This window comes from Balaenoptera physalus (genome assembly GCF_965194825.1).
Source record: "Balaenoptera physalus genome assembly, chromosome: 7".
NCBI lineage: Eukaryota > Metazoa > Chordata > Mammalia > Artiodactyla > Balaenopteridae > Balaenoptera > Balaenoptera physalus.
In genome coordinates, this window is record NC_138886.1 from 13,387,188 (window position 1) to 13,405,379 (window position 18,192).

The 18,192-nt window shown below is 45.9% G+C and overlaps 1 protein-coding gene across 8 annotated transcripts in view; it reads left to right on the forward strand.

Moving 5' to 3' along the window:
- Nucleotides 1-18,192, forward strand: part of GGTA1 (glycoprotein alpha-galactosyltransferase 1 (inactive)) — a 64,856-nt gene extending 46,664 nt beyond the window's left edge. For 4 of the 8 annotated variants that reach the window (XM_082467871.1, XM_082467878.1, XM_082467873.1 and 1 more), the window contains 5 exons: nt 1,768-1,803; nt 3,564-3,629; nt 4,292-4,393; nt 10,437-10,574; nt 15,619-18,192. In XM_082467871.1, the coding sequence (XP_082323997.1) occupies nt 1,768-1,803; nt 3,564-3,629; nt 4,292-4,393; nt 10,437-10,574; nt 15,619-16,312 (1,036 nt within the window). In that variant the 3' untranslated portion in view covers nt 16,313-18,192. The remainder of the gene's footprint in view (nt 1-1,767; nt 1,804-3,563; nt 3,630-4,291; nt 4,394-10,436; nt 10,575-15,618) is intronic. The other 4 variants (XM_082467872.1, XM_082467877.1, XM_082467874.1 and 1 more) reach the window with 1 other exon arrangement.

Below are 18,192 nucleotides of genomic sequence, written 5' to 3' on the forward strand. Positions count from 1 at the left end.
TGGGAGAGGAGGGTGCAAAGGGCAAGATGGCAAATTAAAAAGTTGGGACAAGGTGGCGAATCTGAATCTACAAATCGACGCCCTGAGTGCCAGGTGGGGGTCTGAGTGCTGAGTTGCAGTGGGCCCGCCCCCTCCTGTCCCCTTCCTCCTCTTGTAGGGCGTGGAGTCAGATTCCCCAGGTTCAAATACTGTTTCTTCTCCTAGCAGTATGACCTTGAACAAAACCACTTAATGTGTCGGTGCCTCTGAGGAAGAATAGAACCTCCTTCACTGATTGTTGTGAGGGTTTAATGAGCTAATGCATGTCAATTGCTTAGAACAGTCCCTGGCCAAGTATTAGCTATTATGAATATTGTCAGATCAATAAACAGATTTAGAAACAAGGGATGTTAGAGCTTGGTCCACAAGTACTGAGCTCAGAGGGGAAACCGTAGGTGGAAAGAGGGCATGCATTTTACTCCTACCAGGAGATGTGGACTTCCAGCAGGGGCAGAAGGCAGAGTCTGAAACAAATATTAATCATTTATTTTTTTCAGAGATGAGGGCAGCTGGGGCCAGAAAGGCGCTGAGCCAGGGCATGTGCCTGAGCCCAGGTCCAGAGCTCTTTCTACCAGGCTCTCTCCCTTTTGTTCACAGGGAGGAGAAGTGAGCAAGTAAGGTTTAGCCATTGGGCACAGCTTCCGTGCACAAAACAATGGAGGAATCTAGTACTACAAGTCCTGTCCCTTTACCCCCCAGATGTTTCTCAAGTCAGTGCACTTCTCTCCCTCCATCTCCTTGGCTGCCTTGACCTGGGCCTGGACCACTGCCAGCACCTCATGACTAGTCACCCATATCTACTCTCACAAGGCCTACAGATAGGACCCTATTCGTCTCCTGCCTAAAACTCTTCAAGGGCAAAATCCCCAGCAGGCCCCAGTGAGGGGACCTCTGGCTACTTCTCTGTTTATTTCCTTGCACATTTAAATGCCTCCTTCCTTTCTCAGGGCCTTTGCATATTTTTGTCTCTGTTAGGGACACTCTTCCCAGTTCCTCTTCCCCTGGACTCCTATTTATCCTTCAGAACTCAGCTAAAACATTATCCCCTCCTCTGGGAAGCCTTCCAGGTCTTCCTGTTAAGTGCTCCTGGTTACTTATGCTTTTTTTTTTTCTGCTCTCCCCACTAGCTTGTCTGCATCACAAGGACGCATAGGGACTGTGTCTGTCTCAGCCAATACCATATCCCCAGCACTTGGCATGTAACACACTGTCAGCAAGTATTTGTTGAATGAAGGGAGGTGGGCCCCTAGAGGAGTCATATAGTCGCTGGTCCAGTCTTGTAGGTGCCTTCAGATGGTCTCACTGCCTTTGTTAGCTAAAGAAATGCCCTTTGAGACTGCTCTGTAGAAGGCTCTGAGCTGGTGGTGTGCTGGCTGTGCAGTCGTTGGTTTTAAGATAATCCTGGGTGATTCCTGAGCAGGTGGCAGGAGGCGACCTGTCTGTGGAGCCTCTCCCTCAGCAAAGCCACCCTGGACAATGGAGAGCTGCCATCTTTTTTTTTTTTTAACTGAGATTTGAGATTCTCCAGAGACCTTCTTCCCACCCCTTGTTCTGAGTAATCCAGAAGTGACTGAAGTCCCTTGATATCATTGGTTCTATCTCAAAGGAAGGTGGAAACCTGGGAGTAGACAAAACCCAAGCTCTCAACTCAGCCCAGGGCTTCAATGATAATGGTTTTCTCCAAATTAAAAGTAACGTGATATGTTTTTATTTCTCATTTGCTTTTAGCCCAGAAGCCTCTTTGTTCTGGATAAACCAGTCAAAGTAAGTGCTTTGAATTCTAGATATCTATGGGATGCCTCCCATGTCCACTCTGGCACCCCTACAGTCCATTCTTAACATGGCAGGTGGTGATGCAGCTCTGGTCACAGGTGGAGGGGAGGGGTCCCAGGGGTCTGGTCTGTACTCCTCCAGCCCCCTAGTCTTGCCTTTACAGAGCCATGACTCTTGTTTTGTCCTTGCTTCTCATCAACTGTCTATCTCTTTAAGTAGTGTTGTCTGGAGGACATTCCTGCCTTGCTCATAAAAATAATCAGGGTAGGTATTGTCCATTATGCAACCCACTACATGTTGTATAAAGACCTCTGCAAGAAATTTTGTTGAGACAAAGGATCAGGAAAACAGTTTGGGTTTCCCAATGAACTAGTGTGTGTAGGAGGAGGAGGAGGAGGATGATGATGATGATGATGATGAAGATTGGCAGTTAGGACTCTGTAAGCCTTCATTTTTCTGTCTTTGTCTTGGTTGCCAAAAAGCTCAGAGCAAAGTGTTGTGCTTAACTTAACTTGTACTTTCCTCGGCCTTCATTTCTGATATAATTTCTCCCCTGGTGTTAAATCCAGGCTTTTGTGCTTACATGCCATGGGATCTTGGCAATTTGCTCAAACCCACTCAACCACTATCTCAGCCATAAAATAAAAATAAAGGTAAAACTTTTATTCTCACAGAGTGGCTGAGATGACCCAAATCATGTGAAAACACCTACCTGAGTGACTAAAATGTTCCTCTGTTTCCTTTTGTTTTTGTTTGGTTTGTTTAGTTTTGTCTTTATTCTTGTATTGTTTCCCTATTTATTGAAACCATACCATTTTTTTTTTAATTTTGGAAAATTTATTAATTTTATGCAAGTGGGGAAAAGAAAAGAAAAGTAACCATACCTTCTTAATCATAAACCATCTCAAGCACTTCTTGAAAGTAGATGGGCTTTAAAATAGGTTTCTTATTATTTATACCCATTCATGCCTCACCACCTTATTTGTCCAACTGAAGGGCATTGTATCCCCTGGCTTCCCCCTCTTTTCCCTCCTCCGGAAGGTGCCCACCTTGGAGAGACTCTCACAGTGAATGTGGACACTTCAGCATGTGCGTGGTGAAAGTGGTTCTGATTACAGATTGCTGAGCTTCTTTCTGGTTTAGAGACCCTCAGATTTCCTGAGTCTGTCACTGCTGACCTTTGTAGCAACTCAAATTCTCCTCGTTTAGCAAAAGACATCATTCTTGGAAACGTGCACTGTTTTCTTGAAAGACACCGACTTGCTACAGTAATTTTCAACTTAGAAAGCTCTTTTACATATGCTATTTTGTTTAGTCTTCAAAGCCACCTTCATGGTAGATTTATTTTTGTTGTTGTTATTATTAGCATCTAACTTTTCAGAGGAGAAAATCAAGCTTCAGAGAGGGAAAATGTCCGATCACAGTCACACAACTAGTAAGTGGCAGATCCAGGACCCAGAGTTATGTATTAGTTACCTCCACATCTTGTCATTCTTCTCCTCTCCTTCTCTCCCTGCTAGGGCTCCCTGGATGAGCTGAGTGCCAGGGGACGCCCAAGGGAGGGGAGATCCAGGGAGTGTCAGGTCCATCCTCTCTCATTCAGCTAGAGCGGCGTCGCTTCGGTTCATTTTATGAATTAGTGATTTAAAAAAAAATTTTTTAAGTGACCTGCCATAAAAAGTGTTTGGAAACCCCCCAGTTTGGGACTGCCTCATTTTCTAAAAACGTTTGTCATCTTTTTCATTTCTTAGAAACCCAGAAGTTGGTGACAGCAGCATTCAGAAGGGCTGGTGGTTTCCGAGCTGGTTTAACAATGGGTAAGGCGGTCAGACGATGATCTGTTTATCCACCCGACACTATAGAGTCCAAATAAAATGGTTTCATATGGGGATATTTGTATATGTAGAGCTGATTCACTTTGTTATAAAGCAGAAACTAACACACCATTGTAAAGCAATTACACTCCAGTAAAGATGTTAAAAAAAAAACTTTAAACTAAAAAAAAAAAAGTGGTTTCACAGCCATAAACTCAGTCACTTGTCTTTCTGGCCTATTGGAAGCACACAAGGACTCTATTTCATGGTTGGGACTGGGACGTTAAGTTTGGTTTTCATGTTTTTGGTTTTTCCCATTTAACTTGAGGATGAGTGAAATTCAGGCTAAAGTTGGGATTGCAGGAAAGACTGTCATACGCTAAAATGTTTTCATGAGGATGGTTTTATGAAGTTTCCCTCCCCCTGAAATAGCCTGATGGTTGTTGGGTCATTAAATTGCTCACTGTGCTGACCTGGGAGGATAATAAGAAAGGTGAGTACTGCACCTTTGCATCAAAAGCACGTCTTTATGAATAAACGTTTAGTATCATGAACCTTTCTCCAGACATTCACTTGGTGCACATGTTCTCTGCCTTGGCACCCGTTTTTGCAGGATCCTCATTCACCTTCCTGCCTTCCTCAGCTTGTTTTCCCTTTGTACGTAGGACCCACAGTTACCACGAAGAAGAAGAAGACATAGACAAAGCAAAGGAGCAAAGAAAGGAGGACGAAGAAGAGCTTCAGCTATCGGACTGGTTTAATCCACAGTAAGAAAAGAAGCATCGCCCCAAGTCCAGTAAATCCATAGCTCAGCAGTGGTGGGGGGCTGCATAGGCAACAGTGCCGTGGAGAACGTTCCTGACTGAGGAGACAGAGTCTTAGCATCTATTAGACCTTGAAAACAGATTAGATGAGAAACTGAGAGGCTGGATATTTTGACTTAAATGCTTGAGCAACAACGACAGTGATTCTGACAGCAGTGGCAGCAAATGAATCACAAAATACTGGGGCTGGAAGTGTTCTTACAGGCCACGGGGTGTTGTGGAAAGCCGCAGAATCTAGAGTCAGAGCAAGAAAATTCTGTGATTCGGTTAACTCATCTGTAACATGGCAATGATGATCCAGAATCTCACAGGGCCATGCACACATTCTTCAGCATACAACAAATGTTTATCAAACACCTATGATATGCTAGCTGGTGTTTTTCAAACTACTGGTCACTACCCATTAATGTGTTCAGAAATTAGCTGAATGGGTTAATAACAGCTTTTTAAAAAATCAAAATCAAATGGAAAATCAGAAGGTATCACATGAAGTAAGGATAGGTATTGTTTAGTGGAATTTTTGCTTCCGTATATATGTGTATGTGCATATGTGTTTGTGACAGAAGATGTATTTCTCACTATGAGTCATGGTCAAAAATTCTGTACTAGACATTGTGTTAGGCACAGGAGACAGTAGAAATCAATCAGTATGGTTATATTCAAGAAGTTCACAGTCCTGTAGGGGCACTAGGTATGCAACTAGTATTTGCCATGATTGGTAAGGAGGTGTGATCAACCTGACTTAGAAGGATGCGGTTTGGGGGTAAGGAGGTAGGAGCTGTCCGGGATGACCATGAGGCCTGAGAGACTGGTGGGTGGTGGTGCCATTGACCAGGAAAGGGCCTAGGAGTGGTGGTGGGGGCATGAGGGGCGATGAGCTCAACTGGGGATGTATGTGGATTCAGGTACTTGTGGGGCATCTGGACAGAGATTCACAGGGTGCCTGTCTTGGTCATTCAGGCTGCTATAACAAAATACCATAGACTGGATGGCTTATAAACAACAAAAATATATTTTGTACAGTTCTGGAGGCTGGGAGGTCCAAGATCAAGTCCCCAGAAGATGTGGTGTCTGATGAGGACCCACTTCCTAATGTATACACGGTCATCTTCTCACTGTTTTCTCACATGGTAGAAGGGAAGAGGGAACTCTCTGAGGTCTCTTTTCTAAGGGCACTAATTCCATTCATGAGGGTTCCACCCTCATGACCTAATCACCTCCCTAAAGCCCCACCCGCTAATACCATCATGTATGGGATTAGGTTTCAACACATGAATTTTGGGGGGACACAATAGTCAGTTTATAGCAGTGCCCATAAGTGTGGCAGAAGATATGCAGTAGAGATGTAGGAAGAGGAGCCATCAGAGTGCAGGTGGCGATGGGATCTGCAGGCCTGGATGAGGCCACCAGGTGGATGTCTGACATCAGCATTTAAAGGGCCAGTGGAGGAAGAGAACTCTGAAAAGGAGCAGGAGCGGCTGTAGAGGTAGGAGGAGGACCAGGGGAGAGTAGTATCTATTCCAGCATGAGGGGTCTTGGGCTCTGGAAAGACTGAACATGTTCTGGCAAGTTCTCTTATTGTTTTGGGATAAGGGATCCATGTCAGTGTGAAAGGATGGGGAATTTTGGCCTCCCATGTGTCATTTGAAGAGCTGGACAATGACATGGGGTAGCCATCTATGAGATGCTAAACCATTCCTGGAAATGGAAGATTATGGAGGCACTGTAGCTTTGACAAGCTCCTTAGATGTGTGTGTGGGGGGGGTGGTGAGACACCCCTGTCCCCGTGCCCCGCGCCAAGGGCCAGCTAGATGAGCTAGAGATGGTCGCCAAGCTCCCTTCAAAGGAGGGCGGCACGCTTTTACTGTGGTACTTGTGCTTTGCGGAGTGGGACTTGGGAGGCGGGGCCAGGGCTGAATTACTGGGGTCAGAGAAGAGGAACAGCTCACAGCCACCAGCTGTCACTCTCTCCACTCTCCCCCACGCACGGCTCAGTTTCTCCTCCAAACAACTGGCGAGCAGATATTTAAAGAATATTGATTTGTAGTGACACCAAATCTAAGCCTTCTCAGGAACTAAAGTATATTTCTTGTATAACTGAATGAAAGATGAACAATTGAATTAATAAACAAATATATTTATAGAAATGTATGCTTTTCTGTAAACTGTCTGAAACATCTTAAGTATATTGTGTATACATTTTTACATCAGTATCACTTACTCTCTGTATCATCACATCCTCTTAATTTTCCTCCTGCTTCTCCCATCTCCCTTCTCAGTCTCCTTAACTGGGGCCTCTCCCTCTTCCCAGCCATCAAATATTAGTTTCTGGAGGCTGAGTCCAGTATCCTCATCTCATTTCTTTATACCATCTTCCAATGTGCTCTCACCCATTTCCATGGCATTAGATACCATCCATGGGTGAATGACACCCACATTTATATCTTTAGTCCAAAGGTTTTCCCTGATCCCCTGCTTGTGTCTGACTGCCTGCCTGACATCTCTGTGTGTCTCACGTGACCCAGATGGAGTTCTTGATTCTACCCCACCCTCATTCTTCTCATTCCCCATCTCAAGCCAGAGTCCAGGAGACCTCTCTGATTCCTCCTTCATCCTTTCCTTCATCCATCCCACAGTCTAGTTCATTTACATGTTCTGTTAATTCTTCCCCCCAAATTCTTCCCACATCATCTCCTTCTCGCCATCCCACAGCCACCACCCTTGTTCATGTCACCATCAGCTCTTGTCTACGTGCTGCTGCCTGGAAGGAGTACAGTAAATAACACATTGTATGCATTCCACACCTGTTTTGAACTGCTGCATGATTCATAGAACTTTAACACTTCCTCTTCCCCACCCTTGGGGACCACAGTGTACCCATAAATAAGTACATAAAATGTAAAAGCTACCAATTACCTAGCTAGGTGTGTGTTTGGGTTATGGAGGCCCTTTTATTTTGTGGGAAACCTTTAGTCTGTACTGGTGGAACCCCACAAGCTGAAGTAACACAGTGGGTGCCCTGCTTGGAAAGAAGGCATTTGAGCAGTTTCCCATCTTTCCTGGTACTTTTTCCTCCTTTTAGAGCCCCATCTTCGTAACCTTGGACATCTTTTGCTCTTATACATGTGTGGTTTGCCTGCTGTCACTTGTCTTTTTTTTTTCAGGGTTGGGTGGGGTGGGGTCTGAGCAGAGGTTCATCCAGGAAGCTGATCTCGATCATCTTGCCACCCCATCTTCCTCCCCACGGCCTGCGTTTTCAGCCTGTCATCTGGCTTCCTAGTCAGGGTCGCTGACATGTTGGAATTGCCAGTGGAATTTAATAATTAACAGCTGGGAAATAGAACATTTTAATTTTTAATGAAACGTTAATTTTTAATATTACTGCTTTTTTTTTTTTCCTGCTCAAAGGACTCTTCCCAGCCAAGTAAACAAACTGGACACTGGTGTCTTGACTCAGTCTTTCTAGAAGGTATAGACTGAGTGGTCGTGCAGTGGAGGAGCATGTGGTAGGCTGACCACCTGTCAGGACTGTGAGACTCTCAAGGGGTAGGACGGGTCTCATTCCTCTGACCTCCGTGCTCAGCCCTGGGCCTGGCACAGAGCAGAGACTTAGCAGATGTGCATGGTGGGGCTGAGGGCCCTGGTCTGGCCCCTCCTGTTGATTAAATGGCTAAAGGTGTAGTTCCCTTCTCCTTCTCGCCTACCCCTGCTTTCTTTATTTGTGAAACGGGTGAGGACAGCACCCGCTCTAGAAGGTAGTTGTGAGGATTCAATGAGAGAATGAAAGTCAAGGGCAGCCCCTGTACCCCGAAGTATTAAATAAGAATACCGTCCTTTCCTCCTTTTTCTCTTCCTCTTTCTCTTCCTTTTCTTAAAAATAATATTACCAGCTTGCCAAATGTTCAGCTCACGCATGGCTGCATGGCTTAGCTGATGGGCTGGGACAGAACTGCTAAGAGATCCTTGACAGACAATGGATGAGGTGACAATGCATGGGAGGGTTTGTGTTCAGAAACATTGGTTATAGAATGATAAGCCGTGTGTGTGTGTGTGTGTGTGTGTGTGTATGTTGGTTTGAAATCCAGTCATTCAACAAAGCTGGGAGTTTTATGTGACTAAAAGCATCACATAAGCTTCTAAAAACAAAACAAAAAAAACTCATCATTTCTCATTCTGCACTGATAAAAAATGCTGAAGTAGTAAGTTGAGTGGAAATGACTGACAAACCTGTGTTTTAACCCCAGTTCATCAGCCTAGCAAATAAATATGCAGTATAAGAAGCAATAGATATAGTGGTTCAGAGCACAGACTACAGAGTCAGGTTATCTGGGCTCAAATCCCAGCTTGGCTCCTTACTAGCTGTGTGACCTCAGACAAGTTATTTAACTGCTCCGTGCTGCAGTTTCCTCATTGATAAAATGGGACTCAAAATAGCACCTACCTCTGAAGGGTGAAGCCCTTGGTACTGTGCCTGGTCCCATAGGAAGTGTCCAGTGTGTGTTCGTTACATCATTAGCTGTTTGGCCTCGGACATGTTAACAAGCCTTTCTGAGCCTTGGTTTTCTTATCTGTACCATGAACATAATACATGGCAGGGCTTTTGCAAGGACTACATGAGAACGTGTATGTGAAAGTGTCTCACGCAGGTTGGTGCAGAGTCCAAAATAGCTTCTTTCATGATGGAAGGAAACCAAGAGCAGCTCCCCCTGTGCAGCCGTGCAGCGGTCTGACCCGGGTGGGAGGGCAGAGCTGGGTGGGCTTTGAGACTCCAGACAAGGTGGGGAGGGCCGCGAGGGCAGCCTGGCAGTGTCCCTCGCCATCTCTGCAGGAGATTCACTGTGTGGGGAGGAAGGAAGCAGCCCTGAAGCAGGGCACAGGGCAGGGGTGGGAGCGCTGAGTCAGCTCCAGAATAGGAGTGCAGAACTTGGGGACAGAGGGACAGGAGGCATGAGTGAGACTCTGCTGGGGGTTGGGGCGAGCAGGGGGTGACCCAGCCTTGCCCAGCCTCACTGGAAAAACTCAGCTTCGCCCCTGGGGGTTGAGTCTAAATGACTGTGTTTCAGTTGCTACTTCCCAACAGGCAAGTGCAGTCACTTCCAGAGCAAATGGGGGTCGGAGCTGAGTCTCCGCCATCCCCTCCCATCCCCCGACCCCGCCTCGGGCTGGGCCCCAGCTGCTACTCAGCCTTTCTGCATTTACTCTTCCCAGTTTGGTGTTTCGTCGTTGCTCTTACGTTGTTTCCGGTGTTTGTGTCGGCTTTGCCAAGTCCCTTTCAAGAGTTCTGAGTGCAGAGGACATCCTCCCCTCCCACCTCCCCCTGCTTTGTGCCTTTAGTCAAGAGGCCACGTGGTCTGAGAGAGGTCGGAGCAAGAGCCCCAGCCTGCAGGGTCCCTTCTTTCCTGGGTGACCGTCTCCTTGTTTGTCAAATGAATGATAAACACCAGAACCCCCTTAGTCTGGGGCCCTTTTTGCCCTATAACCAGGTTCCAACCCAGAGATCCCCTTCTAGCAAAAGGCAAATTGAAATAGCGGCTTCTTCCTCTTTCAGCTCTCATGGCACTCTCTGGTCCCCCTGCATCAAGCACTAGGGCTTTCTCAGGGTCAGATGGCACCCACAGGGATGAAGAACACCCAGAGATGCCACTGGCAGCTTAGGAAGGGGCTGGGGAGACAGCAGGAGAGATTTAGAAGGAAGATGAGGACAAGGAAAGCAGGAAGGGTGGGGGGGGACAGAGGGTTTGAGTTGTACAGGTAAGGTCCCCACAGGGTCCCCCAACGCAGCCCTCAGAGACACCTGGGCCAGGGTCTCCTGTCCCTCACCCAGAAGATGATGCAAATGTCCTACCACCAGCCGACTGTTTGAGGTTAAACTACAGTCGGGATTCAAGGACAGTCACCATAAGCCATGGCTGACCCGTTTTCCCTCAGACTGTCTCTGCCCAACCTTAAAAGCCATCCTGATTCATGCACTCTGTTTTGTCACCAGTAAACGCCCAGAGGTTGTGACCATGACCGGATGGAAGGCGCCGGTGGTGTGGGAAGGCACCTACAACAGAGCTATCCTAGAAAATTATTATGCCAAACAGAAAATTACCGTGGGCTTGACGGTTTTTGCTGTCGGAAGGTAGGTGTTGCCAATAAAACTGACTTTAACTTTTTCTTGTTCCACTGTCAGAAGGTTGGCGAGGGGCCCCCTGGGCTTACGGAGGCTGTTTGTGACGTGTCTGAATTATTAGACAGGAGAATGGAGTAATAGGACCATTTCAGGTTCATTTCTGCTGAGGCCCCAAAAGGCTGAGAACAAGACAGTGATCGGGGAGTCGACAACTTCCCACCTCATTGAGGGCCTCGGTTGCAGGTAAGAATGTCTGCTGCACCCACTGAGCCCGGAGTCTACAGCACGCCCACAGCCACCTCTGCCCTGATCTCCACAGCTCTCTCTGGAAATTCCAAAAATGCCAGCTGTTAGACAGCCCGAATGGGCGTCATTGTTTCTCCTACACTCCCAAGACCCCGGACCAAGGACCAGGGAGAGGAGTGACCTAAGTGCGGTGGTTTTCCACATCAGCATGGCTCACCACTCCTCCATGGGTTCCTGGGCTGCTTTCTGCCCCATTCGTCCTGGAGACTTTGGCCCCAGGAGATTTGGCTGGTCAGAACTTCCTCTTCCAGAGGTTGGATAGGTTCCTGTTTCAGCTTCCATTTCCTTGTTTAGAACATTTCTCCCCAAACTGCAATCATTCTTAATTAAAAGTAGTAGCAGGACTTCCCTGGTGGCACAGTGGTTAAGAATCTGCCTGCCAATGCAGGGGACCTGGCTTTGATCCCGGGTCTGGGGAGATCCCACATGCCACGGAACAACTAAGCCCGTGCGCCACAACTACTGAGCCTGAGCTCTAGAGCCCGCGAGCCACAGCTACTGAGCCCGTGTGCCACAACTACTGAAGCCCATGCACTCTAGGGCCTGCGTGCCACAACTACTGAGCCTGCATGCTGCAACTACTGAAGCCCACGCGCCTAGAGCCCGTGCTCCACAACAAGAGAAGCCACTGCAATGAGAAGCCCGTGCACCACAACGAAGAGTAGGCCCCGCTCGCCACAACTAGAGAAAGCCCGTGCGCAGCAACGAAGACCCAATGCAGCCAAAAATTAAAAAAAAAAATAGTAGCTGTAATCTTAGTTTAAAATACAGGGCTTCCCTGGTGGCGCAGTGGTTGAGAATCTGCCTGCCAATGCAGGGGACACAGGTTCGCGCCCTGGTCTGGGAAGATCCCACATGCCGCGGAGCAACTCGGCCCGTGAGCCACAACTACTGAGCCTGCGCGTCTGGAGCCTGTGCTCCACAACAAGAGAGGCCGCGATAGTGAGAGGCCCGCGCACCGCGATGAAGAGTGGCCCCCACTCGCCGCAACTAGAGAAAGCCCTTGCACAGAAACGAAGACCCAACACACCCAAAAATAAATAAATAAATAAACTTATAAAAAAAAAAATACAATATAACCCATTTTGTTCTTTTGAAGATTTTTTTTTTTTCCCAAAACAAAATTAAAAGTTCACTTTTCCTATTAGCCTCTGCCCCACCCCCCCGCCCCCTCTATGGGGCTTCCCATCTGTACCTTTTCCAAAAGCCACATGGAAAGTTGACCTCTTGCCTGTACAAAGAGAGGTGAAGGCCCAGGATGATCTGAGTGAAGATCTGAGCGTTCTCCCGAGACCTCCAACCCAGAGCCCAGAAGCCATCGCCATCACCGTACTGATCAAGTCCTAATGTCACTGAATGTGCTGATCCCAGGGGCCTAGGCAGCATCTCTAATTGAGAAGGGTGACCGGAGTTTTGACATTTTTACTAGAAGAATCTGTACTGTTATGAGTCGGGAGCAGATGCTCAGCTCCCCTTATCCTTTGGTACGAGAGGGGACAAGCCAGCCACACTGCTGACTGATTTAATCCTGATGTTTCCAAAAAGAACAGAACGTTGCCGGCGGCTCCACAGTGGTTTCTGCCATCTCCTTGCAGCTTCTCAGAACTAAACTGTAAATCGCATATCCTGGTGAAATCCATGTGCTCTCCGCTCGGGGGCATGAGAGGACTGTTTGTACTCAGCAGCAATAAATCCTCCCAAGAGTGGATTTGGACTATTAGGAGGTATGATGTTTGGTTTGTTTTCAAATAACAATGCACAGAGCCAACCTCAGTGCTTTAATCTCTAAACAATGTTAAACCTCACAAAGGCCCCCTCCCTTCCCCTGGGATTGTCTCCCAGGCTTCAGGGTGCAATAGATTGTTCTTAAAGTTCCAGAGTATGGAAGAATTTCCTGACCACCAGCCCCAGAGCCAGGTTGAAGTCCCTCTTTATATTGCTCCGATATATTCTCTCCATTTAAAGAATCAATACTGTCAACGCTGGGGTTTCCAGAGACCAATATTAAAAGCACAGTTTATTTCTGTAGTAACGAAAGGGAATCCAAGCAGCAACCAAAAAGCAAAAAGAAGTGCCAGTTATTATTACTCACGAAACACCATAATTGGCCGTTAGTGTGGTCAGCAAATTACACTCATTCCACATTCACTGAGCATGAGTCTGGGGGTGGCATGAGTTGTGTTAAGCCAACCAACTACTCCTTCTTCCCCTTCTCTATCATCACCATGGCTTCACAAGATAGCGTGTAGCTTGGCTTACAGAAGACACGAACATGATGTTTTGTTTTGTTTTGTTTTAATTTATTTATTTAATTTTATTTTTGGCTGCGCTGGGTCTTTGGTGCTGCGTGCAGCCTTTCTCTAGTTGCAGCGAGCGGGGGCTACTCTTTGTTGTGGTGCGCGGGCTTCTCATTGCGGTGGCTTCTCTTGTTGCGGAGCACGGGCTCTAGGCGCACGGGCTTCAGTAGTTGTGGCTCACAGGCTCTAGAGCGCAGGCTCAGTAGTTGTGGCGCACGGGCTTAGTTGCCCCGCGGCATGTGGGATCTTCCCAGACCAGGGATCGAACCCGTGTCCCCTGCATTGGCAGGCGGATTCTTAACCACTGCACCAGCAGGGAAGTCCCAAACATGATGTTTTTTGAATGAATAAGTAAATAGCTAAAATACCACTGCATATCTATTAGAATGACCCAAATCCAAAAAACTGACAACACCAACTGCTGGCGAAAATGTGGAGCAAGAGGAGCTCTTATTCACTGCTGGTGAGAGTGCAAAATGGTACAGCCACTTTGGAAGACAGTTTGGCAGATTCTTACAAAACTAAACATACTTTTATCATACGGTCCAGCAATTGCACTCCTTGGCGTTTACCCAAAAAAGTTGAAACTTTATGTCCACACAAAAACTTGCATACAGATATTTATAGCAGCTTTATTCATAATTGCCAAAACTTGGAAGTAACTAAGGTGTCCTTTAGTAGGTGAATGGATCAATAAACTGTGGCACATCCAGGTGGTGGAATATTATCAGTGCAAAAAAAAAATAAAAACTATCAAGGCTTAAGAAGACATGGAGGAACCTTAAATGCACATTACTAAGTAAAAGAAACCAATCTGAAAAGACTACATACTGTACGATTTCAACTATGTGACATTCTGGAAAAGGCAAAACTATGGAGAAAGTAAAAAGATCAGTAGTTACCAAGGGTTGGAGTGGGGAAATGGATGAATAGGCATAATACAGAATTTTTAGGGCAGTGAAAATACTCTGTATAATACCATACATAATGGAAGATACCTGTCATTATATATTTGTCCAAACCCATAGAATGTAAACTGTGGACTTAGCCTGATAATGATGTGTCAATGTGGGTTCATCGACTGCAATGCATGTGCCACCCTGGTGCTGGACGTTGATATTGGGGAGGCTGTGGGAGGGACGGGGGAGCGGGGGGCTGTATGGGAACTCTCTGCAATTTCAGCTCAATTTTGCTGTGAGCCTAAACATGCTCTAAAAAATAAAATCTATTTTTCAAAAAGGAAATGACATAGTTAAAATAAGGTTAAATCAGAGCTTGTTTGCTCTGGTATTGGGATGGGTCTTATAATGGCGGTATCTGGTTAATGGATTGGTGTTTGGGGTGACCAGAGGGAAATTCACAAGGTGCATGTGTAATATGGAAGGATATCTATGTCCCATAACCCATTCTCTGGGTCCCAGAGAAGGATAAGAGAGTGGCGATGGTTAGACTTAATGCATCCCCAAAGGACCCAAGGGTCACGTCACCCTTGCATCTGGTAGGGCAATAGCAACGTTGGAGTATAGGTTGGGGTTTTCAAAGGAGGCCTAAGAACTAGTGCCCCCTGATGTTGATTGAAGGGTACAAACCTGCAGTTATCAGATGAATAAGTTCTGGGGATCTAACATACAGCATGGTGATTATTGTTAATAATATTGTATTATATACTTGAAAACTGTTCAGAGAATAAATCTCAAATCTTCTTGCCACAAAAAAGAAATGATAATTATGTGATGTGATGAAGGTGTTAACTAATGCTACAGTGGTAATCATTTTGTAATATCTGTGTACCAAATCAACACTTGGCACACGTTAAACTTACACAGTGACATATGTCAATTATATCTCAATAAAGCGGGAAAAAAAAAGAACTAGTACCCCCTCTGCCTACCCAAAGTCTGAATCAACTGATAAATAAGACAAGGGGCTAAGTAAGGCAGGTGGTGGTGAATATCACCTTCATTACAGTTAAAGCTGATACTGGAGAATGTGGCTTATATCTGAAGGCCCTGGGCCTCCTAATGTTGAACCACAGAATTAGAAAGACTTGGGCATCCAGGCACCTACAGCACAAGAAACTGCAAGCCTCTTGTTGTGGGAGCAGGGCCTGTACCACTAAGCTACCAGTACAAGGCCCAGAGCAGTTGAGAACACATGTTCTTTCCACCTGGCAGGCTTCCAAGAGTGAGAGAGGAGGGGGCGGGGCTGGGCATGCCCAGTCACCCTTCTAGAATCATCAGTCAAGTAAGTCACTCCACCTCCCCAGAGTTGAGTGACTGAATGGTGGAGAGTGGCCAGGAATGTCCTTCTGTGTGAAAGCACTTGTCTGGGATGGGGGAAAAAATAATTCCTTTCCTAAACTGCAAAATACAGACAAGATGATGAGAATAGCATGTCGCCTCCTGCAGAAGTCCTAGAGGTTACATTTATCCCATTCTTCTTTGTTTCAGATACATTGAGCATTACTTGGAGGAGTTCTTAACATCTGCTAATAAGTACTTCATGGTTGGCCACAGAGTCATATTTTACATCATGGTGGATGATATATCCAGGATGCCTTTGATAGAGCTGGGTCCTCTGCGTTCCTTCAAAGTGTTTGAGATCAGGCCTGAGAAGAGGTGGCAGGACATCAGCATGATGCGCATGAAGACCATCGGGGAGCACATTGTAGCCCACATCCAGCATGAGGTCGACTTCCTCTTCTGCATGGACGTGGACCAGGTCTTCCAAGACACCTTTGGGCTGGAGACCCTGGGCCAGTCGGTGGCTCAGCTACAGGCCTGGTGGTACAAGGCAGATCCTGACGAGTTCACCTACGAGAGGCGGAAAGAGTCCGCAGCATACATTCCGTTTGGCCAGGGGGATTTTTATTACCATGCGGCCATTTTTGGGGGAACACCCACTCAGGTCCTAAACATCACCCAGGAGTGCTTCAAGGGAATCCTCCAGGACAAGAAAAATGACATAGAAGCCGAGTGGCATGATGAAAGCCATCTAAACAAGTATTTCCTTCTCAACAAACCCACTAAAATCTTATCCCCAGAATACTGCTGGGATTATCATATAGGCCTGCCTTCAGATATTAAGCTTGTCAAGATATCTTGGCAGACAAAAGAATATAATTTGGTTAGAAATAACGTCTGACTTTAAATTGTGCCGGTAGGTTTCTGAATTTGAGAGAGTATTATTCTGGCTACTTCAGAAAAGTAACACTTAATTTTAACTTAAAAAAAAAATACTAACAAAACACCAACACAGCAAGTACATATTATTCCTCCTTGCAACTTCAAGCCTTGTAATATGGGAGAATGAACCTATGGTAATCAGATGTAAATTCCTAGTGATTTCTTATCTATTCTGGGTTGGGGGGATACACTATCAGCTAAACCAAAAAAAAAAAAAAAAGAAAATTGTCACGGGCAAAGAAAAAGCCAGAAACACTCTACATGCGTCAGTTGACCTACCATAGAAAAGTATGCATAGGGAAGTGTTTGGCAACAAGATACAGTTGTGAGCGGTTGTCCTCTTGATTTCAGTGTCTTCCTGTCTCTGCTGAGTCTAAAGCAACAGAGTTGCTTTGCAAACAGGAGAACTCTTAGTAGGACACAGTTAACCTTGGCAACCCTCAAGTGGTTTCAACAGCAGAGTACTTCAGGCCATTTGTAGTCCACGTCCTTTTCTCATCAGGACGTTGTCTGGCCTCCGTGCAAAGACTGGCCAGGACTCCCAGTGGATATCACAGTGACCAGTGTTGGGAGTCACAGGGAATCTGATGAGCCAGTGGGTGCTCAGCATGAAACGAAAACAAAGCCTCAAAGTAAGTTTGCCATGAAATAGCAAAGAGAGAGTAGAAAGACAGGGGACTGATCACTGTGGGGGCAATGCCACCTCTGAGGGGAACAGGGCATGGGGTTGGCACATAAATACAGCAGCATGGATCCAGGCGCTGAATGGGAGGCAACGTGGGTGGTCTCCAGTCTCCTCAACCGTTATGACACCAAGAGAAGTGTTGTCTTAGAAGATGCTTCTTGTTTTGGCCAAGTCATATTCGGTCCACCATGCTCTGGAACTTGAGTCTTCAAATCCTTGGCCAGAGGAAGTGGGTGGTGTCAGAGTAGACAAAGACCTGCAGGGGATTGAAGAGGCTTGCAAGGGGTTACACGTTTCCCAGACCTGGCCTTCATGACAGTCAGTCATCAGCAAATCCTGCCACCACCTGCTCTAACCCTCAGCCCATCATGCCCCAACTTGGAGGGCTGACATCAAGGAACCTCTTGTTTTCCCCTGCCCCATCTGCACTACTGAAGTGTAACAACCAGATGTGTATAATAAAACAGTTCATTGATTTTATATCAAAAGTAGAGGGGACGGCAATGGGAGACCCAGTCTTCGTGACTGAACAGCTTAACATTCAATTCCTTTCTCTAAGAGAAGCTATGAAATCTTACATATTATTTAAAGTTAAGCAATTCAATGTAAAGGAAGTTAGGAGGCAACATTTACATATGCAGGCACGTTTATATTTTGCTTGTGTTCCAGTTTAGGTCACTGGTTTCCATTTTCAAGCAATTTACTTGAAGAGCCATTGCACTGGCTTGATGTTCAGCACCATGGGCTTCTTTGATAAAATCAAACCTCCATTTTCGCTACTGTTTCACTGTGCCTCCTAGTCTTCAATTCTTGCCAAGAATGTTCACAACCCAGCAAAACAAAACAAAACCAACAAAAATCCTGAAGAAGTGCCCTTGTAAAAGAAAAAGGAGATTGCAGGTCAGTTTGGACTCTTGCTTCTCTATAACTCAAGTTTTCTGGGATCCATTCTGGAGTAGGGAGAGTTCATGGTTTAATTCCCAAAGCAAAGAAATGATCTATCCTCAAAGATTAAAGGACTGATGTTTCCTTTTGAAGGAATCTTGATTTTTTTTTTTAATTCGCTTAAAATTCCAAATGGACAAACTCAAGATGTTATTAATAGTTCGGTATTAAAAAAAATAAATAAAATTCCTGATTTACAATTGAATAAA